The sequence below is a fragment of the Onychomys torridus genome, chromosome 2 (genome assembly GCF_903995425.1).
Source record: "Onychomys torridus chromosome 2, mOncTor1.1, whole genome shotgun sequence".
Classification (NCBI taxonomy): Eukaryota; Metazoa; Chordata; class Mammalia; order Rodentia; family Cricetidae; genus Onychomys; species Onychomys torridus.
Window position 1 is genome coordinate 148,666,651 of NC_050444.1, and position 23,636 is coordinate 148,690,286.

General features: G+C 54.4%; 1 protein-coding gene across 1 annotated transcript in view; it reads left to right on the forward strand.

Annotated features, from left to right (window-relative positions):
• The window catches only part of Runx3 (RUNX family transcription factor 3), a 60,100-nt gene extending 38,538 nt beyond the window's left edge, over nt 1–21,562 (forward strand). The window contains exons 3-6 of the mRNA XM_036179848.1: nt 325–481; nt 8,146–8,250; nt 16,749–16,898; nt 21,030–21,562. Coding sequence (XP_036035741.1) covers nt 325–481; nt 8,146–8,250; nt 16,749–16,898; nt 21,030–21,562 — 945 coding nt within the window. The remainder of the gene's footprint in view (nt 1–324; nt 482–8,145; nt 8,251–16,748; nt 16,899–21,029) is intronic.
• The last annotated feature ends 2,074 nt before the right edge of the window (nt 21,563–23,636 follow it).

Below are 23,636 nucleotides of genomic sequence, written 5' to 3' on the forward strand. Positions count from 1 at the left end.
GGGGAGTGTGTAGCTTTCTTTAGCGCCCTACCCTTAGCACTGGCCTTGCTGACTGACTGTTTTAGCTTAGGTTCAATTTAATTAAAAAAAAAAAAAAAAGATGGTTTCTCGGAGCTCACGTTAGCCACTGGACCCAGGATTTGGGTATGGAGGGTAGAGAGCTCATCATTTAGGTCTTGTCTATGGAGAAGGATCTGCACCATTACGCCTCTTCTACCCCAGCCTCCTAGAAAGCTTCCGTGAGACTGGAATCTAGAGAAGCAGCTGGGTGCACCCGTCCTTTTGTCCTCTCTAAGCTGTCCTCTTTCCCGCCGGTTTCCTCAGGTGGTGGCCCTGGGGGATGTCCCTGATGGAACGGTGGTAACAGTGATGGCCGGCAATGATGAGAATTACTCCGCTGAGCTGCGGAACGCTTCCGCTGTCATGAAGAACCAAGTGGCCAGGTTCAACGACCTTCGCTTCGTGGGCCGGAGCGGACGAGGTGAGCCGAAGGGACCCTGGGATGTTCAAGGTGGGGACAGGGATTGAAGGAGGCCCCTGGGTCTCAGCAAGAGCCCCAGAAACAGGTCTTCGAGCCCAGCACTTCTGAACAGCAATTCTCTGTCCCGTCAGCAGGCATTTCACCGCCCTTCTTTGTGGATATGTTTATGGCCTCTAACTAGTAGAGCTTTCTCCCAGGTTCCAGGGTTTAGCAACTCTTAAAAGCCTCTAGTGCCGCCGCCTTTTCCCATTCGCATCCCTGATCTCACAGAAGATGTTGGGAGAAGGTCCTGTGTGCACAAGCTCAAGCAGGGTGTGGATGGCTTTTGGTTGGGGCTGGAGGCACCCCAGCAAATTGCCCCAGGGCCAGGAGGCCCCCTGTGGTCTCCCCAGAGCTCTGGGCTTCTTCGGGTACTTTCAAAAAGAGGAGAATTCAGGGTGGGATGATGAATGTTGGAAAGAGAAGTTTGAAGGCTACCATCTCAGCCCCAGGCTCGCGCTGGTGTCTGATCCACCCCGGGAGTGGTAAGAAGGCAGGACCAGACGCCACAGTGGCTGCCGCCAGGGGCTGTTGAGTGGGAGGTTGCTGGGACCTGAAACCAGTCATCATGTAACTTTGGGGTAGAGGAGCCCTCCTTGTTCCCATGCCCTGAGGATAGGAGGATCTGCGGCTTTAAGACTAGCCTGCTGAGAAGTGGCTGCGCCTTGAAGTGGATTGTGCCGTCACCTTCCGATGCTCTGGGAGCCCTCCAGGGTTAGGAAGTGAGCTGGCTCCCGGCTGCCAGGGCTGGGGCAAAATGGTACTTTTCAACACCAATAAACAAGACCTTCTCAAGGCTGGAGTTCCCTGGGAGCCGCCAGCCTGCTCCCACTGGGCATCTGGGCACCATTTTGCCCTCTGCAGCCGTACAGTATATACATACAAATGTCAAACATATTTTTTGACTTTTCAGCATTAATTAAAACCAGAGCGTTATTTGCATGTAATAACTGTTTACTTGTTACTTTTTATGAAACTGAAATAGTTTACATTCTTTCGAACATTTCCTGTTCCTGTTGGCTCCCTTCCCCATGCACAGATTTCTTTCAAACGTAGCCCTTAACTGGCTGCAGGTTGATGGATGGAAAACGTTTGCTTTTATGAATAAGCCTTCATTGCTGCTCCTAATTAGTCTCCAAGTCCCTTTTGTCATCTCCGGTCCCTGAACCCTTTGCAACTTAATCGAAGCTCTGTCCCAGAGTGGAAGTCACATTGTAGCATTTGTCCCTAGGGAAGTTGGTGGAAAGTGAAGTGATGTCCTGGAGCCCCACAAGGACACCCTGGGCTCCCTTCTCCCTCCACACTCTCCCTCTCCTGGGAGGTAACAGGAAAATAAAAAGGTGCTGAGTGGCCTCTCTACCTACTGAGAAGTAGTTTTGCTTTATTTTGAGACAGTCTCCTGGCGTAGTATAGACTGACCTGGGACTTGGTACGTGTCCAGAATAACCCCAGGTTTTCATCACTGCCTCAGCCTCCCGAGTGCTAGGATTGCAGGAGTGTCCTGCCACACCTAGCCCACAGAGGATTTCTTAGCCAACCCACAGACAATGGCCCAGGCTCTGAAGGCCCCTTGGGGAGAGACATGTTTCTAGGGTGTCACTGAACTGCAGCTCTTGGATCTTTCGAGGCTGGGTCTGGGGTAGTGGCTTCAGTTAAAAATGTTCTCTTGTTCAACCTCTCATCAGCCCCAGTGGTCCCAAAAGGGAGGAGGAAGCCGTACAGACATCTCCATGCCTGTGGAACTCTGTACCGAGTGCTCTTAGCTCCTGCTCTTCCAGTCTGAGCTCTAGGGTTAGCTGACCTGGGCCTGAGTTCCAAACCAGCTAAGGTCTTGCTAGATAGCTTTAGGGAATTGACTTAACCTCTCTGCACCTGTTTGCTTATCTGTGAAATGGGTGATAATGGCACATTTTGATGAGATCTGGACTAAGGACACTGAGACAAGTGTGTGAGTTCTCAGGTACCGAGAGTTGGATACATGGTAGAGATTTTGTTCTTTAGATGGTTGGCATTGAAAGAGCTGCCACTCACTGATTCTCTGATTGCAGTGTGGTTTGGCCGGGGGTGGGGAAAACCCAGAAGGTGTGCACTGCTGAGTGAGTGGGGGAGGTGCTGATGTGGGGAGGTGGTGCGGAGGTCCGGGGTGCAGGGTGGCCACACCTCTGCCAGGCCTGTCCCAACAATTGGGAAATTCCCTCTTGAGGACATTCCTCTGATTAACACGGAGAATCTGGGCCACTTTAGGTCAGGATAGAGAACCCCAGAATCTTCCCTGGTTCTTTGATCTCTGCCAGGACTAGGAACCCTAGATGAAAATTTCTATGTATCTTGTTTTTGTTTTTAATTCCTGACTCTGTCTGAATCCCTTTCCATAAAAGATCACTTTCCATAAAAGTCAGGCACGCACCGGCACCCTGGAACTCCCACTGGGGGCGTGAGCCGAGAGGACAAGCCAAACTCTGCCAGCTGCAGCTCACTCCCTGTCCTGATATCTGTAATCTGCACTTTAGCTTTCTCCAAACGTCATTCAGTCCCTGAATCTCTGTCCTTGCATAGCTGTGAGGAAAAGAAACGAAAAATCATTCACGGCCGATGCACATTTGAATATGTAAATACCCTGTGAGACCACGCCTCTTCAACATGGGCAGTGCACCCTTCCCAGAAGCCCCTTGACATAGGATTACAGGGTTCAGAGTGTGACCATGGCCTAGCTGTCAGTGCCAGGACTTGCTGAAGATGAGAAAATTCTCTGCAGAGTTATGAACAGTGCTTTGTGGGAGATTATTGTTTTGTTTTTTAAGGTGCTAGGTATCAAAGCCTGGCCCTGAGGACTCATGCCAGCCAAAAGATATTACACTGAGCCACATACGCGCACACACACACACACACACACACACACACACACACACACACACAGTAAAAACAAAACAAGACCCCTTCCTATGAAAAATTTAGTAGTTATTAAAAGAACCCCAAAATTTGCTTTAGTGTAGGTGAAACTGAGTTAAGTTCATGGCTCAGGAAGTTGTTTTTTTGTTTTTGTTTTGTTTTTCTTTTTTAAAAGCACATTTTTTTTCTTTCCTAGGAAAAATTAATTTTGTGGCCCTGGGCAGTACTGGGCTTGTGTGTATTTACATACACACACTCACCTGTCTACATGTACATGAACTCTATCGTGCATGCATCTACCTCTAAGGTTGATGCTCTCTTGGCCCATCACCATGGCCAGTCCCCAGCTTGTTTTCTAGAAGGCAAAGTAACCGCTGGCCTAGGTACAGATAAGTACTCAGCGCATGGCACTAACTGGCTAAGATGCAGCAGAGGTGTGTGGAGAAGGACTTAGGGTGAGAGCCGTAGGGGCAGGCTGATGGGACCACTAGACAAGGGATAGATGACGGTGTCTTGCTGGAGCTGAGAGGCTGCAGAGCTGTGGCATGCCTCCCAGACTCCAGGCAGCTCCTGCAGGCTGAGATTGTCCTAGTGATGCTTCCTAGCCCACTTGAGGTTGCTGGTGGGTGAGGCTGCAGAATGTGCTTGTTTGATATACCCGAACAGTACAGCCTTCTCCACTCCAGCTAGGGCCAGCCCTTCAAGTTCCTTGATTGCAACTCCTGGCCTTGTGGCCTGGCCCCACTGCATGGTGGCTGTGCAGGAGCTCCTGCACAGCCACCCACCTCCCCCATCTTCCTCTCAATTTCCCGCTCCAAGAGAGAGATGCTCACAGGCTGCTGCATACCACCAGAGGGGAGAATTGGGTGCTGGGGGCAGCTTGCCCCACCCAGGCTTCTCAAGGTTTCTCATGCTCCTAGGCCCCAACCCTGATGTCCTGATTCCCTTTCCTCTCTGTGGGTAGCTGAGAAGGCAAGGTACTGTTGAGGTCTGCTGGTGACCTCAGGAGTGATGTGTGGTTTGCTCCCTGGGGCAGGATGGGAGGGGAGTAGCAGGTGTTTAGTTAGGAGGGGGCATCTGCAGCAGATTCTGGATCTTGCCTGGATACTGTGTGAGCTGACCGAACATGGTCCCTCTGTGAGCTTCAGTCTTGCATCTGGAAAACTGCGGCATTTAAAATAGTTAATTCAGTCTCTACATACTGGGTGGCTTCCTGGAGTCTGGGGGCAATAGGGTACACTTCTGTGAGCTTAGCCCCTAGGAGAGGGAGAGAAAGCCAGCTTGAAGATGGATTCTGAAGGGAACTGTGCAAGGAAACTTCTCGAGGGTTCCAGGGTAGGAGGTGCATGGGGCTACAGCGGGGAACAGCTGCCGGGGAGGGGGTCATGGTGCTTGCTGCTCTGTGGAACAGATTCCATAGTAAGCTCTAACCTCAGATCTGATGATGACCATAATGTTGACTTTATGACGAACATTGAGGGTGTTCGGAAAAATCTGTAAGGACTATCGTGTGATCGCTGAATGTCTGTAGCTTGTTGGTGACAAGGTCACAGGTACTGCTCATTAAACTTCTGTGGCTTGTGGCGTGCACTTTGGCTTGAGAGAGGCTCTTCCAGTTAGGAACTGGGGACAATACTATTGCAAATTTTCCTATCCCAGAAGCCTGGCCTGTTCTACACTAAGAAGGGTCAACCACAGAGGCTAAATTGAAAATGTCCACTTTGTTTGTTTGATGTTTTGTACCCTGGGGATAGAACTCAGGGCCTGAAGTATTCGAGACAAACCTTCTACCATTGAGTCATCCCCCCAATCCCCTACCCCCGCCTATGAAGTGTCACCTTTAAATAAAGTGGCCAGGGAAAGCCCTCATTGAGGAAGTGACTCTCCAGCACAGACTGAGTCCTGCCTGGCAGCCAGGGCTTCAGCCTACCCCACCTTCATTGTGGCCCCAGAAGCAATGAGGTCAGAGAGCCAACCCTGCTTCCCCCTAGCACCCCGTTGGTTGGGAGGAGGAGTCTAGGAGAGAAATGTGGTCAACTTGAGAGTGTCCCGGAGGGGAGCGGAAAGGAGTGAGGCCACCTGCCCTGTGTTGTCCTAGACAGTCTGCAGTTCTCTCTCCAGAAATGAAGCGACCGGCCTCTGGCCTGAGGGGGAGGGCCAAGCTGGCTTTCCTAACTAAACCTCCAAGGATGGATGCCTTAACGTTTGCATCCTGACCTCTGCTGCCTGCCTCCGGGACCTTCTTCCACTGAGGGATTTATTCCCCAGGGTGCTCCCACTGTAATCTCCCAAATCCCAGAAGCCCTTGGGTTAGGAGGCTCAGCTGGCTGGCTGCCTTACCCACGCTCAGGCGTCTCCTGTTTCCCGGGGCTAGAATTTTCCCTTGAGCAAAGAGAACATTAAGATGGCTTCAGCCCTCTGTACAGCAGGCCTGTGGAAGCTGGCCCGCCCCTTAGGGCACCATTAGTGAGACCCGTCTCCAGCAGGCTCCTGGGAGCCAGTCCGAAGAGGCACAAATGCCTAGACTTGGTTGCCCGTGGGGAGTTCCCAGGCTTCTAACTCGGGTTGACAGATAGCTCCAGAGAAGCAAAGCAGGTCGAGAGGAAGTCAGGCTTGGGTATCTGTGAGTCCCTGCCTCACTCCAGTCTCATCCTAGACCCTGGAGAGACTCGCAGAGACACAGAGCTCTGGATGCAGCCCAGTGTACAAAGTGACAGAATGACAAACATACATTTAAAAAAAATTTAAAAAACAAAACAAAACAAAACAGCCAGGCAGCGATGGCGCAAGCCTTTAATCCCAGCATTTGGGAGGCAGAGCCAGGCAGATCTCTGAGTTCGAGGCCAGCCTGGGCTACAGAGTGAGTTCCAGGATAGGCTCCAAAGCTACACAGAGAAACCTTGTCTCGAAAAACCAAAAAACAAACAAACAAACAAACAAACAAAAAACCAGATTTACCCTCTGACATCCCCTCGAACCTTGCAGGCCAGACAGAGCCTTCACGGCAGAGTACCTTGCCAGTACACCTTCATCTTTTCCCTGCCTGGGGAGACCCGTCTAACACTGAGAAAGAGAACTAAGTGTGAGAAAGGGCTGAAGTTAGAAATCAGAGTGTGGCAGCGGCCATCACCCAGCCAGCCCATGGCTGTGGACGAGCTTCAGATGGAGCAGTCGTCAAAGATCTTCAAGCCCCAGCAGGAAAGTCTGGAGAACAGGAGGCGCGGGCATCAGCCAGATTATGGTGACAGATAGTGACCAGAGACAAAGTTTCAGTCTCAGTAATAAAAGAAAGGCAAACAAAATCAAGAGAAATTTGAGATCTTCCATGTGATAGACACCAGCCAGTGGCACTTGGGTGACGTATGGCCTCACATCACTCATGATGAGATATGTGTCCCCAGAAAGCCAAGATCAGCCCCCATAAACTCATCCCGGGCCTCTGAGGGTGACGCACTCGCTGGGAGGAAGTCAGAGATGTGGACAGAGATTTTGACACATGGAAGGTCACTTCCATTTTATTTTAAATGGTAAAGAGAAAAAAGAAAAACCAAAAAAGTATTATTTTAAAAGATTTTCCCCTCTCAGGAATTTTGAATGGAGACGTTGGAGCCAAACGTCTACCTAAAAATAGAACCAGTTTCTGGAAATAACAGTTGTGTCTCCGGTCGGTCCTCCTGCAGCTCCGGCTGCCCACAGCAGCAAGAAATGAACATTGACATCAGGAGGTGGACCACTCAAAGCGTAGATGTCCCGCAGGGGGATATTTAGCAGCCATTAAAAATTGAAGTTTATGGAGAACTTGTAACGCTGTCACAGGGAAAGAAAACAAGACAGAGGGTTGGAGAGATGGCTCAGGGGTTAGCACACTGGCTGGTCTTGCAGAAGACCTGGGTCCAATTTCCAGTACTCACATGATGGTTCATAACAGTCGGTAATCCCAGAGATGTGGCCTCCGAGGGTGCCACAGTGCACATACATTAATATATGCAGGCAAAACACTCAGACAAATAAGGTAAATAAATTTTTTAATAAAATAAAAGACAGGTCCCAGCACTTGGGAGGCAGAGGCAGGAGGATTTCTGTGAGTTCAAGGCCAGCCTGATCTATACATCAAGTTCCAAGACAGCCAAAGCTACCCAGAGAAACCCTGTCTCAAAAACAAACAAAAAATAAAAAGGAAAATAAAAGCTGTAGGACTTTAGTACAACTGTGTAAACGTGTGTGCCCACACCCAGAAGGTGGAAGGGAAACCCCCAAATGATGATGGTGGTTATCTCAGCTGGTGGAGCTGGGGGGGGCCCTTCTCTTTAAATATATTTTGTGTTCTCAGTTTTCTTCTATAAAGAAAATTACTTTCTTTATAAATTATAAAGTTTATAAATTTATAAAATTATAAATTTCTTCATAAATAAATAAATTTCTTAGTGAAAGTAAACACTAATTACTTTCAGGAAAAAAACACACACCCATCTGTGATCTTTACCTCAAAAGTGTCTGGGTCCCTAAATAGAAAGAATATCACAAAAATATCGCCACACAAGGGAGAGTAGCCAAGAGGGCAGTGAACTGGAGGACAGCTGGGGCCTTGAACGCCAAGCCCAGCAGCTTGAACTACACTTCCCTGCTTTCGTTGTGTTTGAAGGGGACTAGACAGGGGCTCTGGCAGCATAGTGCAGATGGGAAGCTGGGGGACTGTGAATGTGTCTGGCATCAAACTCCTGCCTTGATTTCCCCAGGGAAGAGTTTCACGCTCACAATCACCGTGTTCACCAACCCTACCCAAGTGGCCACCTACCACAGAGCCATCAAGGTCACCGTGGATGGACCCCGGGAACCCCGACGTAAGTGCCACTGAGCCCTGGCCAGGGCAAAGGGTTCAGAGGAGAAGGGCAGCCCCCATCACTCTGTGTCCCCCTCCAAGTGCTTATAGGGTCCCAGTCTTAAAGGGGCTCAGCCCCAGGCTCTGAAGGGTCAGCCCCAAGCTCTGAAGGGTCAGCCTGGAAGAAGGACGGAACCATTGTGGGTGGCATTTGGGATGGGGATTAGGCCAGCTTTCTCTGCACCCCAGTTGCCTCTGCAGTAATGAGGGATGTAGGGGAACAGCCACCCATGAAGCCACACCTCCTTCTGAAAACCCTAGCTCTTCAGAGCCCAGGCACACCAGCAACAGGATCCACACAGACAAAGGCAGTTTGCCGTGTACACAGAGCACCGACTGTGGTCAGGGAGTCTCAGTCCATCAGAGTCAGTATCTGCAGCAAGAGGTGGAATTGGCATGCTTACGCAGAGGTTCCTCATGACAGTTGAGCCAAAGGGTCTCCCTGTTCCAGGGAGGTGATGGCCTGGACCAGATGGCTGGGTGCTTGTGGAGACCTTGACCTATGCCAGTGGGGATATGCTCCTGCCTCAGGCTTCCACTCAGGCTGGTAGGGCTTGTGACAGGAGACCAGGTCCTGGGACCTCTGCTTAGTGCCCAGGAGACTCAAGAGAGTGGCTTGCACTCACATTGGTGAGTGCCATTCAGACCTTGGAGTCAAGCTTGACTTCCCATCTAGTGCTCCAGCAGGTAGCTCTTGGGATGGGCCCAGAACTGGCCCAGTGGCCTTGGGAAAGTCTCTTTGCCTCAGGGTCACCTCCTCCCATCCCCCTTAACTGTAGGTCTTGGGCAGGTCACTTAACAGCCTCACTTTTCTTGACTGAAGAATGGGTTTGTACGAGCAGGCGACTGTACGGCCAGGAGACAGTGTGTCCATAGCACACGGTTTTGAAAGATAGGGTTCATGAGCCCCCGTGTCTGGTCCTTACCCCTGCGCTCCCTCCTCCACCATCAGAGGGTGCCCCATCCCCCTCAGGAGCAGCAGGGTAGCTGCCTGGAGCCTCATTAAAGGACCCATGGCTCTGCACCCTGCCCCAGAGCGGGCTCAGGGCTCAGCATGAAGATGCAGTGCCCCACAGTGGGGCTGGGAGCTAGGGTCAGGATGGAGAGGCCCTGAGTGTCCAGACAATGCCGAAGTCCAAAGAGCCCTCTGTTCATCTGCTAGCTCAGTGCTTCCTGAGACCTGTGGATGAGGATGTAGCCCAGCCTGCCCAGGGAGGTCTGTGAGTCCCCTGCCTGTCTTCTCTTGGTTCCCCAACCCACCACACCTTAGCTGGCCCTTTCTGAAATAAGGTGGCTGGGAGGGGACAAAATAGGAAGAGGTAGTTGGGGTCAGAGGTTGGGATTGCTGTGTGGCCTCAGACACATATTATCCCTCTCTGGGCCTTCTTTATATAGCTCAGTTTTGCAGCAGAGCAGAGGGGAGAGAGCCATTCACCAAGTTATCCCATCCTTGGTGCCATTCTCCAGGCTACCCCATCCTGGGGACATGCTTACTCCTGCCTGTGGCCTACCTGGCCCAGAAATCAGGTCTCCAATGCCTAGCCTCTAGAATCCACATGTTTGTCCTTACGCTTTGCTGGACTCAGTTTCCCTATGTAGAAGAGGGAAGAATCCCTCCCCCAACCTCCCACCCACACACACACAGCTGCTGGTCACTGAGTGACCCTGTATGCCCAGCCTCATGCAATCTTTCCATGAGTCAACCCTCAGCGACATCCCCCACCCTGGGAAGGTAGCGCCATTGCCTGAGGTGACCTCAGCACCTCCAGACTCCATGTAGGTCTCCCAGAGGCACAGTGGTGGTGGGATTTAGGATTGTTCGGTTTCTGACCTTTCACTATTGACCCACAGGAAGTACCACAGCCTCTGAGACCTGACTAGCCTCCTGGCTCTCAGCTTTCTGTACTTTCCCCTATCCCACTCCCAGACCCCCATGAGGTCAGAGCTTCTGTGGGTGGGTGGGGCTGGCCCAGAGTCCAGGAGCGGGAGTCTGCATCCCTGAGGCCCAGCTGTGGTTTCTGTGGCCAGGTCGTTCCCCTCTGGTGCCTTGCAGAGCGTGCCCAGCCTGCAGCCGGGTGGCCAGCTGGGGCTGAGGCTGGCTCAGTGGCTTCCTGCCTGTGTGGCCTCGGTTTCTGATGCATCCCTCCCAGTCATTGGGGACTGGTTCAAATGCAGGTTGCTGAGCTGGATTCAGCGTGGGGATGGGAGGTGGTGCAGGACCTGACCACGCTGGCAGTGACCACAGTTTGGGAACAACTAGCCCCATCCGCCAGGCTCAGCAGGTGCTGGTACCTACAGTGTGGGACCCGGCTTCCTCACCCTTCTGGAAGCTGAGGGCATGGTCTGGAAGCTTCTCTTCCCCTAAATGCACACAAAGCAATTCCCACAAATAGTTTCCCAGGCACCTGCCATACCTCCAGCACTGTTCCATGTGCAGAGGCCACCACCCTGAACCCCACCTTGCTGGTCCCCACCCTCCTGGGCCTCACACTCCGGAGAAGTGTGGGGAAACAGGCTTTGCAGTGACCATGGCCATGCCAAATCTGGTGGGGACCCCTCCTTCCTCTCTTGCACCCTCTTTCCCAACTCACCCCACTGCAGCTGCTGGCCTCTGCCAGGTACTCTCCTGCCTCAGGGCCTTTGCACAGCTGCTCCCATGCCAGAGTTATGCCTCTACACTGGTCTGCATGCTCCACCACGCCAGGGTTTTTGTTTTGTTTTGTTTTGTTGTTTTTTCGAGACAGAGTTTCTCTGTGTAGCTTTGGTGCCTGTCCTGGAACTCACTCTGTAGACCAGGCTGGCCTAGAACTCACAGAGATCCTCCTGGCCCTGCCTCCCGAGTGCTGGGATTACAGGCGTGCGCCACCGCTGCCCGGCTAATGCCAGGGTTCTTTTCTTTCGTTTGTCAACCTCTCGCTCCTGGCCCTGAGGATGCCCACACGACCATTTAGTTGTTTCTCCTTAAATAGGTCAGGAGTGAGCTAAGAAAATAATGCGTTCACTTCAGCAAAGCTGGGAGGAAGCTGGAGTGGGCAGAGGGTGGGCAGTTGGCAGGGGTGGGGCAGGAAGGGGCTGGGGGAGGCTTCTTGGTGAAGTTCAGTCCTGAAGGAAGTGGACCAAGCAGTGGTCCTCTTGGGATTTGGTATGGGCAGGAAAAATGACCCAGTGCCACATACATGCAGGCCTTGGAGAAAACTGAAGTGTGGTGTCATCCTGGACTCCAGGTGTGGGGAAGTTGAGAGACACGATCTAGAGAGAAAGCCACACCTGGTCATTCAGTACCCCCAGAGCCTGGGAGCACCCCGCTAAGGCCTGGCAGTTCCAGGAGAACCGACCCAGCAGAAGAGAAAGGGTTAACCTCAGACCTCCCAGCTCCCCTAATCAGGCCCAGGCCTGGAAGCCCAGTTGCAGCCCTGGGCGGGAGCTACCTCCCTGCCACTGGCCCTCCGCCAGCCAGCCGGCTTCCCGGCCCAGCCACCACTGGTTTTCATCTGCTCACAGGGGGCCAATTCACAGCAGACCACCCCAGGCCCGGCACCCGCCTGCCATCCGAGCGGCTGATCCGAGTCCGGTGTAAATCTCCCCACAGGCCGCAGAGCAAGCTAGGCAGCAGGCAGGCGCACAGTGGCTGCTGTGTGTGGGTTGCCGAGTAGCAGGCTGCAGGCCGGCTGCTGGGAAGCTCTGAACCAGCCCAGGGCCTTGTGGCTGGGGCTCACCTTGTTCCCAGGGTCCTGCCTGACTTTGCCTCTCTCTGCATCCCACCTCCTGCCTCATTGAGGCCAGACATGGAGCTGGCCTCTTGCCAAGCAGAGCCCAGCTCTCCTCTGTCAGATGAACTCTGTGGGCTAGGCAGCTCATTCCAGGTTTTAGTATCACCTTGTGACCTTGGCCTGCTGCCTTCTCCTTTCCATCTGTGAGGGTGGGGGCAGGGGTGCTTCACAGAGGGTTGTGGCCTTGAAGTTGTATGTGTGGTCCGCCAGGCATAGGAATCCCGGCTCCTGCCCCGCCTGCCGGAGGCAGGGGTTAACCCTGGCAAATGCACCAAGAATCTAGCAGGTGAAGGAACCCATGTTATCCTGATTGGGGATAGTAGGGAAATCCCAGTTGGACTTCATAGTGTGTCCCTGGGGAGTCTCCCAGTTCAGGGGCTTTGACCTGTATCACCCACTGTGAGGTCGGCTAATGGCTTAGCTCTGTTGCATGGGAGCTGTTGACCCAGGAGTGGGAGGCAGGTCAAAGCAGGGCCGACACCTCCCCTGAAGGTCAGAGCCTGTGGGCTGTGTACTTCTCAAACCTGACTTCACCCTAAGGGTGTAGGGGAGGCTCTAAGCTTTTGTCCCCATTTCACAGAAGAAACAATGGAGGCCGGGTGAGAGTCAGCCAGAGCCACCACTGAATGATGGCTGCCTGCAATGGTCCTGGGACTGCTGGCCTGGGAGTAAGTTAGCTGAGGTCTGCCCTTCCACAGACAGGGTCCTGGGCACTCAGTGTGACCAAGGACCCCCAGCAGGAGCTGGCAGGCAGAGCAAGCAAGACCCTACAAGTCAGGGGCCCTTCCCCAGACACCCTTCTTCCCATGAGGACTCTACCTTTACCAAGCCCATCTACCTACCCCAGGGTCGGATGACAACCACTTTACAGGTGTGGAAACTGAGGCCCGGAGGAAAGCAACCTGGGCTGCTATAGTTGTGTGACTGGGACTCAAGCCTGAGTTTCAAAGCAAGGCAGAACCCTCCTGGGCTCCACTGAGCCCCTGAGACCTAGTTAGGGTTTCTATTGCTGAGATAAAAACATCACAATCGCAAGCAGCTTGAGAAGGAAAGGGTCTGTTTCATTCTACAGCCCTCAGGTCACACTCCATCACTGAGGGAAGTCAGGGCAGGAATTCGAGGAAGAACCCGGAGGCAGGAGCTGATGCAGAGGGTGTGGAGGGGTGCTGCTGACTGGCTTGTTCCTCAGTGATGGAGCGGGGCTTGAGAGCCGTAAGATGACGTAAACCCTCTCCTTCCCAAGTTGCTTTTGGTCATAGTGTTTGAGCTCAGCAACAGCCTATATCCCCTGCCCATGTTCCTCCCCACAGAGTGCACCCTGGGTTGGGCCCTAACACCATGTCACACCTTGACTTTCACAGCCAGGCCCCTTCCTGAGATGAGCTCTGTGGAGAGGAGGTGACCATTTCTCTCCTATGAGCTGTCAGCCTGCCAGTGGCTCTGCCCAGCCTTGCTGTTTCCCACCTGTACAGTGGGGGCACGTCCATTCTCCCTCATGAGGCTGCGAGGGCCAGCGGCTGGGGTGCCTTCTGAGCCTGCTGTGGAGAAAGCTCCCTGTACCCAACAGGCTCTGCTTTCTTCTGCTCTTGACTGCCTACAGGGCTGGCTGTTCACGGGGCTCTTAGGTTGGGCCCAAAGGACAGGGAGCCTTTCTGGCAGAGGCTATCCTACACTAACAGGACAGAGGGTAGGAGAGAGGCCAGGCCAGTAGCAGCAGGAGGCCAGAGCTGTCCAGGAATTGCCTGTTCTCTTTCCACTGAGGGCTGGAGGCCAGCATGGCCAGTGCTAACCTTTTACGATTTTTAAGCCAGTTACTCTCCAAGGGCGGGGAACCTAGGTGAGCAGGCTGTGGGGGTGGAGGGGAGACTGAGGCACCCAGCACAGAAGGGCAAGACCCCAAGTGGCTGAGGCAACCAGACAGCTCCATGCTCTCATTGTGGGAAAAGGAATAAAAGGCTTTTTCTGTAGCCCTCCTCCCCGGGCACAGGCCAGGCACTTCCGTTCAGTTTGCTCCCAGCATGAGGGCCTCAGCCTCGTGGCTCTGAGACTTTCTGGCGCCCTGGCCACGTGGGGTCAGCAGGCTCCCCTCTGCCTCTCCCTGGCAGGGGCTCCAGTATCGCACAGCCACATGAAGCAGTCCTGTGCCGTCCTCTCTTCCAGGGAGCTTGTCCTGGGCAAGCCACTGGGTCCCAGCTGGCTGTGAAGTCTCAGTGTCTCCACTGACCAGTGGGAGCTCCAAAAGGAAACCGTCCAGAAGGGGCACTGGGCCTGGAGTTAGGGATCTGGGCTGTCTTCCTGGTCACCATCCTGGCTCCAGTGTCCTGCTGTGTCATCTACCTCTCCCCCCCCCCCCCCCCCGTGGTCATTGTGGTAGGGACCGACCCTGTAGCTCAAGGTGGAGGGAAGTATGACCAGGGAGACCCAGGCTGCACCTGTTAGGGTCCATCCTTGAACCCAGACTGTCCCCAAGCCCCACTGTCCTTCCGCTGGCCACAGGAGCAGCTGTAAACACACAGTGCACTGTGACTCAGAACCAGGGGACTTTGCTTGTCAGTGACGACAGCGGCAGGCCTGAGGTTTTGCACCAGCATCTGTGTGGCCCCATTGGCTGCCACGGAGCTTGTGGTTGACTGAACCCACCCATTTCCTTGCACCCAAGCTGTCATCTGGTCAACCCGTCACCTCCCATCTATCCGGTGGGCTTCCTGCCTGTTGAAAAGGCTGGGAATCGGTTGTCCCCAGCTCATCCACACACATCCAGGAGCCTCAGAGCTGGGCTTTGGCACTTCTACTGAGCCAGAAACCACCTCAGGGCACCATGATACCAGCCAGCCATCCTCAGTGAGGCACAAGCCTTCTAGCCAGTCCCCAGCACCTGTCTGTCTCATCAGGGACTTGCCCATGCCTCAGGCCTTAGAGTCTGCAGCGCCAGTTCAAGGCACCCCAGGCCACACTTTCCCCTTCATTTCCCAGAGCCTTGGGGTGGTAACATCTGCTGCTGTGCATACCACTGGTTGTGGTTGGGGCCTTATGGGAAAGGACAGCAGTTTTCCCTTTCTAGTGGTGACCTGGGACCCCCTGCTCAGTTTCTGAGACTCTCCCAAGTCCAGCTGGACCTGTGGCAGGCATGTGCAGGAGCTCTGAGATCCACGAGGACCGGCACCTTTATGAATCAGGTTCTGTCCACAGTTTCTTCAGGTCCCTCGTCCCAGCAGTGGTCAGTGGTCATGCTTTTCAAGCCTGGAGTCACTGTCCAGTCTCAGGCAGGACAGTGAAACACCTTAGTGTAGCACTTACCAGTTCTGTCAATCTAGAAAAGTCCCTGTCACTCCAGACAAACTTCTCATGCTAAACACTCTTCTGACAGTTTCCTAGCATGCTCAGGTTTAGGAAACTCCGCCACCTTGACCTCAGACAAGCCTCTCTGAGCCGTAGTCCCCATTTGGACAGAGCCTGGGAGGCAGAATGAACTAGTGGTCGTGCAGCAGGCAGAGATGCTTGACGGGAGAGGTGAGCTTTACGGGGCCAGAAGGAGACACTCAGAATCACTTCTGTCAAGGAAAGGAGCAGGAGGCAACTGCACTGCCAGGGGATCTGACAGGCTCGGTCAAGGGACATCCCGTGACGTGGCTGTTCTTGTCACTCATGAGCTCTCCACGGCAGCAGGGAGGGCATTTCAGAGAGGCTGGTCACTGTCCCCACTTCACAGGTGAGGAAAATGAGCTCCCAGGAATGTCACACCAAGAGAAAGTGATAGAATAATACACCCAGGCTGAGGCCATTCTAGAAAGTTCCATGAATGGATTCTTCCTCCTCTGTTTTTCCGTGCACAGGAACCCCAAAAGAGGATGGAAAGAGAAACTTGAGAGTTGGTGAGGACAGGCTCATGGTGACAAGGGGCCTCGGTGGCCAGAGTTCACCTATTTTTGTTTTAGGAACTCAGTGTGTTGTTTAAGAAATGAAGGATGAGTGATGAAAGAATATATGTGGCACTTAGTGTCACCCCCAGGTGTCCCTCAGCCACCAGCAGGTGCACAGCCAGCCTGGAGCTCCTGTGTGGGCTGTGGCTGTGTGGAGGGTGGTAGAGAGGACTGGCAGTCTCCAAAATGTGATGCTCCACCAGGTACATGGTCCCTTGGTCCTGTGTCTGGGCAGGGACCAGAAACCTGTATGTATACCCTCAATGACCGTGCCTCTGCCCTCCTTTCTGAGGCCCTGAGGGGAAATGGGTTTGAGGGTGGCTAGGTTGGTCAGGGCTAGGAGGCCAGCACTCCCTTCCATAACCTCATGCCCTCATGGGGGTACATGGAGTGTGGGGATCTGCATGCTGTGGGGTGAAGGTAGTATCGCCCCTGGAGGCTCCTCCTGACTCCTTGGCAGTCTGCCTGCCCTAGCCATTCTTCTGAGCCTATTGCCTTGGTGTTCTTTTCCGTCAGACCGTGTTGAGGAGGTTTAGGTAGTTCAGAGTTTCACATCACAGCATGCTGCCTCAGTCAGAGGTCCAGGTGTGATATAAGAATTGACCGTGCTGAGGAGAGATCAGGCAGCCTGAGGTGGCACATAGCCATGACCTCTGTTTTGCTCAGAAAATTAGAGAGTTCCACAGAGGCCCAAATTAGACTCCAGGAAGAACTTCCCAGCAGGGCAAGGAAGGCATTGCAGTGGCTGACGGGCTCCCCGTGCTCCACAGGGCACCGACAGAAGATAGAAGACCAGACCAAGGCCTTCCCCGACCGCTTCGGAGACCTGCGCATGCGTGTAACACCAAGCACCCCCAGCTCCCGTGGCTCGCTCAGCTCCACAAGCCACTTCAGCAGCCAAGCCCAGACCCCAATCCAAGGTATGGAAGAGCAGAGACCTGTGGGGATCAGGCAGGGGTGCGGATAAGGAGCCAAGATGTGGTCCACTCACCCCAAGCTAACTCCTCCGGGAAGATGGCTCCCCCACTGTTTCTTAGTGGACAGCTGGAGCAGCCTGCAGTCTAGACTACCAGGTCCACTCATGCCTGGCCCTGGGATGAGCATGAGCAGATGTGACCATCCCTCCCTCAGAAGCTCACTATTCCCTAGGGACATGAAGGTAATCCCGTGGTATGCATAGAGCCATGGCCTCCATGCCCCGACTTGGCACACACTCCTACTGCCTCAGCCTTCTCCTGGTGAGGGGAAATACCATGGGGACATCTCCTTTTTTTTTTCTTCTGAGACAGGGTGTGTGTGTGTGTGTGTGTGTGTGTGTGTGTGTGTGTGTGTGTAGCCCTGGCTGTCCTAGATTTAGTTCTGGGGCTGGGTGCTCTTCACACCTGCAACTGTGACATGAGGTGCCAGCACCGCCTAGCTCAGCCCCTCCCCCAGTGTCACCTGAATAGAGAGCAGTAGGGTCGGACTTTGTCCCCACTGCCTGGATGAGGCAGCTGGGCTGCAAACAGGTCTCCCTGGGGTCACAGGGAGTGACAGGTGCTTGGGCAGCCCCACGGCAGGCATTGTACTTCTGCTAGGGGTCAGGGACAGGAGGCTAAATGCAGCTGTCTCAGGTCAGGCAGGAGGGGCAGATGCCGAGCCACAGAGGCCAGAGGGCTAGCTGCTGCCCTGTGTGGTACCTGTCCCTTCAGCTCACCTGTGCTGTCTTGGGTCAGTGTGGCAGGTGAGCGAATTGAAGATGAAGAGGGTTGATGCCACCCTTAGGCCACATAGCCTTCTGGTGACTGAGTCCAATGTCTCCCGGGGCCTGTCCTTAGGTGAGGACTTCTGAGGGTCTGAGAGGGACTGAACATTAGGGCCAGAGGGGGCTGCATGCTGGCCCCTCTCTGCCCAACCTTCTGCCCTTCCCCACACTGGTTTCCATGTGGATGCATTGCTGGGGTATCAACTATGTGTTCTAGGCATGATACAGTGTCAGGGCATGGCATCAGCCCTCAGTGTGTCAGGAAACTGGCCTAAGGTAAGGAAAGGCCCTACCCCCCAGTTTGCCTGAGCCCATGGGTTTGTGGGTTTGCGATTCGGCTTTTGAGCCCTGGGCCCTTGAGGTTTAGTTCTGGCCTCAGTAAGTGTCCTGCATCTACCTCATGCCCAGCCTTGTCTTGCCCCAACCCCACAAGCCAGTACCTACAGAGCCTGACCTAAAGGGGATGGGTGGAGTCTAGCCAGGGACACCCCAGAGTCCAACAGGGCTGGACAGTGCTTCCTGTCCATCAGTTCCCATGGGAGAAGAGCACATGGTTTCCCTGCTACAGTGAGAGGGTGTAGTCTTAGGACTAGATACTCCCAGGAGCCAGACTCAGCCTCCCCACAGCCCTGGACCTCACCTGGCCAGCGCAGCATGGATGGCCAATGTGGCATGGACGGCCAGTACTTCTCTTACTACATTCTGATATAGGACTCTTCCCCCCCACGTTAACTCCAGTGGGCCCTTTGGTGTTCAGGAGAGGGTTTCATGTACTTTGTTATCAGGTCAACCTGACCAGTTCTAGCCCTGCTTCGCATTGGCTGTGTGATCTTAGGCAAGTTGCCTAACTTCTCTGAGCCTCGGTTTTCTCAAGTGAAAAGCACTTTGGCGGGCTCAGATATGAAGAACCATACTCTCTGGTCCTCCGTCCTGGTGGGACCAGGTCCCCCAGGATGCCTCGCCATGTTCCTTGGTGCCTGTTAATAGCTTTGACCCCTGGCTTTGGTCACTGCAGGAGATGCCAAGGCTGGGTGGGGGTGCTTGCTGCAGACGCCCACAATGGGGGCTTCTCACAACTCAAAGGGCTCATTCAGCTGCACGCAGCAGCTGGGGCAATTTGGAGAAAATAAACATTTCCTCTCGCTGCTGGATTGGCTGCTTGACAGTGGTCCAGCAGCTCAGATTTCCAGGGCTGTGAGGCGGAGGCTGAGGGTCTGAGGGGGTACCTAGGGCAGGTACTTCCCCACCACTCCGGAGGGGAAGCTGGAGCGATGGAGGAGAGAGGGAGGAGGGGACAGTGGCAGCTCCATGCATCCCAGTCCCTCCACTGCAGGGCCACAGTCCCACTGTCCCCTACAAGTCTTGTTTGGTCTGCTTTGAGAACAGGGTCCCCTGATAGCGGGCATCAGTGTGCAGTGTCCTCTCATCTTGCTGGTACTGAACATCCTCTCTGCAGGACTCCTGGGTGTAGATGGGCATCAGGCACCTCGACCTCCCAGACCAGCCAGGGCATCCCCACTTTTATTTCAGAAAGCTCCAGCTGCCTCACCCTTGTCTATTCTCCACACCTGGAGCCAGGGGCAGCCCTCTGTGGTCATCCATAGCCAGGACCAGAGATGCTGATGTACACATCCCAGAGACCCAAGGAGTACCAGCTACCTGAGGTCACCTGACACCTTGGGCAGACAGAGCCCAGGAAGCAGGAGGCCTGAACTCCCCATCCCCTGGCACAACTGGTCATGGCCAGAGGGCCCACTCAGAGTGGACACCAACCCATAGGGCCTCCCCTGGTCTTTTATTCATGATAGAGCAGACAGCAGGCTGAGGCTTGGCAGGCCAAGCCTCTGGGCCACCACTTGGGACTGTCCCATGCCCACTGCTGGCAGGGTATGAGGAGGGCTCCAGGTCAGGCTTTCATCTTATCGGGGTCCCAAACCCATCTTATCTGGGTACCCAGAGCAAGAGGTGTAACGGTGGCCATAACAAGACAGAGCACCACAGGCTGCTGGATGTGGCTCAGTTCTCAGCGTTTTAAGTGTGTCAACAAATTTGATCCAGGTCCTCAGGAAATTGATGCCCCAGAGGTTAGGTGATTGACAAAGGGCACACAGGGAGTGAGAGTCAAAGCCAGGAAGATTGACTGGCTCCAGAGGTCCCGTGGAAAGTCCTGCTGTCTCCACAAAGAGGCAGTGCCTACCAGGCCAGTGTTGGGACTCAGGACAGTGTGCTCTGTGACCCTCATGCCTCTCCCTGGCTGGATCCCGTTTTCCCGCCAATGGGGTTAGGTTTGTTCCCAAAGCCCATGTGAATGCTGGGATTGGGGGCCTGTGATTATAAAAGTAGGTATACAGGTTGCCACACCCCATCTTGGAGCTCACTGAGAAATCCAGACCCCTGGTGTTGCTGTGTGGGTTGTGACTGCACACTAGCCAGGCTGGGGTCTGGACCTCCAAGTGTCTCCAGCAAGTGGTTCACCATGCAACAGAGGCCGTGAGGGTTTCATGCAATAGTGTAACTGTGTGACCACCAGGTAGCTCCAGCCTGCGGGGCAGCCTTAGAAGACACAGGCTCAGGAAGTGGGGGTGAGGACCAGCAGAGACCCCTCCCAGCCAGGACACCAGTCTACCTACACGTGTGCCCATCCAGAGGGCATGGGGATGCCTGTGTGCTGCTGCCCAGCCTCTCTTAGCCCACTGCTGCCCCCCGAGATCAGAGGTGACATGTCTGTGTCACTGTCCTGCTGAGAGCTGTCCTGACCTTCATCTGATGCCCTGACCCCCTTGACTGGGCAGTTTACAGACAGGAGCTGTTTATCATACACACACACACACACACACACACACACACACACACACACGCAGGCACGCGCACAGAGTGACCCCAATGGAGAACAGAGGCCTTCTGGAGCACTCCAGCACTTTCTGTGCGTGAGGGAGATCAGCCTTTCTATCTCTGCCTCAGTTTCTTCCTCTTCAGAGGAAGGTCCAGCTCCCAGTCTCACTGGGCCCCTGAAGACCCTATTCACACCCTTGATCTTGCCTGCTCTTCAGAGTGAGCTTGTGGGGAGCCCTGTCTAGAGCCTGTCCTAGCAGGCTGGGAAGGACACACAGGAGGAAGGAGGGCTGTCCCCTCTGCTTTGGCCCAGAGCTCCATTCCCAACCTAATCTGCAGCAAGAGTTCCCAGAGCACAGCCCGGCATAGCACAGCCCAGGCAGAGGTAGGGGTCCCCAGGAAGGTCACCCCACGGTGGCAGAGGTCCCCTGGTGGTCCTGGCCTGCGCACCTGACCCCCCTCTTGCTGTCCCCAGGCTCCTCAGACCTGAACCCCTTCTCGGACCCCCGCCAGTTTGACCGCTCCTTCCCTACGCTGCAAAGCCTCACGGAGAGCCGCTTCCCGGACCCCAGGATGCACTACCCGGGTGCCATGCCTGCCGCCTTCCCCTACAGCGCCACGCCGTCGGGCACCAGCCTGGGCAGCCTGAGCGTGGCGGGCATGCCGGCCAGCAGCCGCTTCCACCACACCTACCTCCCGCCGCCCTACCCCGGGGCCCCGCAGAGCCAGAGCGGGCCCTTCCAGGCCAACCCCGCGCCCTACCACCTCTTCTACGGCGCCTCCTCCGGCTCCTACCAGTTCTCCATGGCGGCTGCGGGCGGTGGTGAGCGCTCGCCCACCCGCATGCTGACCTCCTGCCCCAGCGGCGCCTCCGTGTCCGCGGGCAACCTCATGAACCCCAGCCTGGGCCAGGCTGATGGCGTGGAGGCGGACGGCAGCCACAGCAACTCACCCACAGCCCTGAGCACGCCGGGCCGTATGGACGAGGCCGTGTGGAGGCCCTACTGAGCACCCCGGGGACTCAGCGGGCCACCCCGACCGGCCCTCCAGCTCCAGGCTACAGCAAGAAACATACTTTGGCCTAGTCCCAGGGGCCAGAGCTGTTGATGGCTCCCAGAGCTCTGTCCAGCAACAAGTTTGAACAGAGGATGTGGGGACTTCCCCCAGGACACTGCCCCAGCCCAGACCCACCTGTTGTCTCTAGCCATGCCTAAGATTATGTTCTGAGCCAGAGGCTACCCCTGCCCATGAGGAAGGAGGCCTTTGCTGGCAAGAGAAGCTCAGGCTCAGAAATGTCCAAACTTCTCTCTCTCACCCTGGGGACCCACCTTCTCTCTGCATCGGTACCCCTCAAGCCAACTGGAAACCCCTACCCCTGAGATGATTTCACTGTAGAGAGGGAGGACCCAGGACACACCCACACCAGTCCCAAACTTGACTTCCCGGTTATTCCAGGCAGGTGGTCCTTGACCAGTTCTAGCTTACCTGAAGACACCAGGCCCCAGAGCAGACTCATCCTTGGTGGCAGGTCCCTAAAGGGAGGAAGGCCTCAACATCTCCAAGCACATTCCAGCCTTAAGGGTCAACTCGGTTCTCAGGGCAGAGAGGTCCCAGCAGAAAGTGTTAGGGTGGGAAGCAATGGAATGGTCAGCATCCCTGCTCACTAGGCTCACTAGGTCCAGCCTTGCCTCCCCAGGCCTCGTCTCCTACCCCACAGCCCGACTCCCTAGTGTTTGTACCTAGAAGCAAACAACCTTTGAAGCAAAAGAAAAAAGTGACTTCATCAAGCATTTAAAAACAAGGTCTGTGACAGGTGAAGTTCTGTGTATGTGAAAGGCCCGCCTCTCTAGTGTGATATCAGCAGACTCCTGCCACCCTCAGACCTCATATTCCTCCCAGAAGGGGACCAGGGGCTTCAGGAGGCCTTGTGGAGGCTCTGGCGAGGAGGTGTGCAATGACGGAGCAGTGTCCAAGCAGAGGTTAGATGCCCCCCTAAGATCTGTAAGGTGGGAAGGGAGGCTTGGGTCATGGGGACTGTGGGAGATTGTCAGTGGGATAGGTTAAAAAGCTCTGACCAGAGCTGGGCCCATAGGTGGGTTTTCAAACTGAGTGAGCCACATCCTCTGTGGCCTTGGAACTCTCCTCTAGGAGGCTCCTTAGAGATGGTCTCTGTGGTAGTGCTTGGCCTTCCCCATTGCCCACACCTGTAACCACATACATATACACTCCGGCAGGTCAGGGGGCCTGACAACCCTGTGCAGACACCTTCTGTTACAATTTCTTTTGTCTCACCCTTGTTGGGGGAAAAAAAACCATTTTCTATCTCTTGGAAGTAGCTGAGTTAGCCTTCCAGCTCCTGCACCCAGAGGGGTCTCTTCACCTCTTCTCAGGAAGCAGCTATAGCCCATTGCCCTTCTACCTGCCTCACTACTGGTCCATGGTATAAACTGGCCCAGACTACCAAGGAAGACACCTTCAGGGTCCTAGTGCCTAGCACTGTGCAAGCCACCCCAGATGACTACCCTTCCTGATAGCTAAACGCAGGTGGAGATGGGAAATCTCTCTCTCTCTCTCTCTCTCTCTCTCTCTCTCTCTCACACACACACACACACACACACACACACACACACACACACACAGAGAGAGAGAGACAGACAGACACACAGACACCCCATTACTCTTTCCCATCCTTGATCTTGATTATCAGTGACAGCTGAGTCTGTTGTTGGTCCTACAGTGAGTTCAGGCAGCCTGGGCTGGTAAAAATGGTTCCTTATTTGCAAGGCTACTTTAAAGTGCTACTTGAAAGCACTGGCTAGAAAGAAAGCACAAGGAAGCTGAGGGGGTTGATACAATGTCACTGTGAGGGGTGGGTGGATACTGATCCTTTGTGACATTGTTACCCTCAAGTATCCTACCTGCTGTGAGCAGGTCTTCCTGCAGCCGGCTCAGAGTTGAGGGGGAGGGAGGGCCTGCTTTGCACTATAGGCTGCTTGGTGTGTTTGGTTTTTATGCACAACTTGCTTGTACAGTCAACTGCCCATCTTGGGTACTATTTAACTGTAAAATGAAAATTGTATTT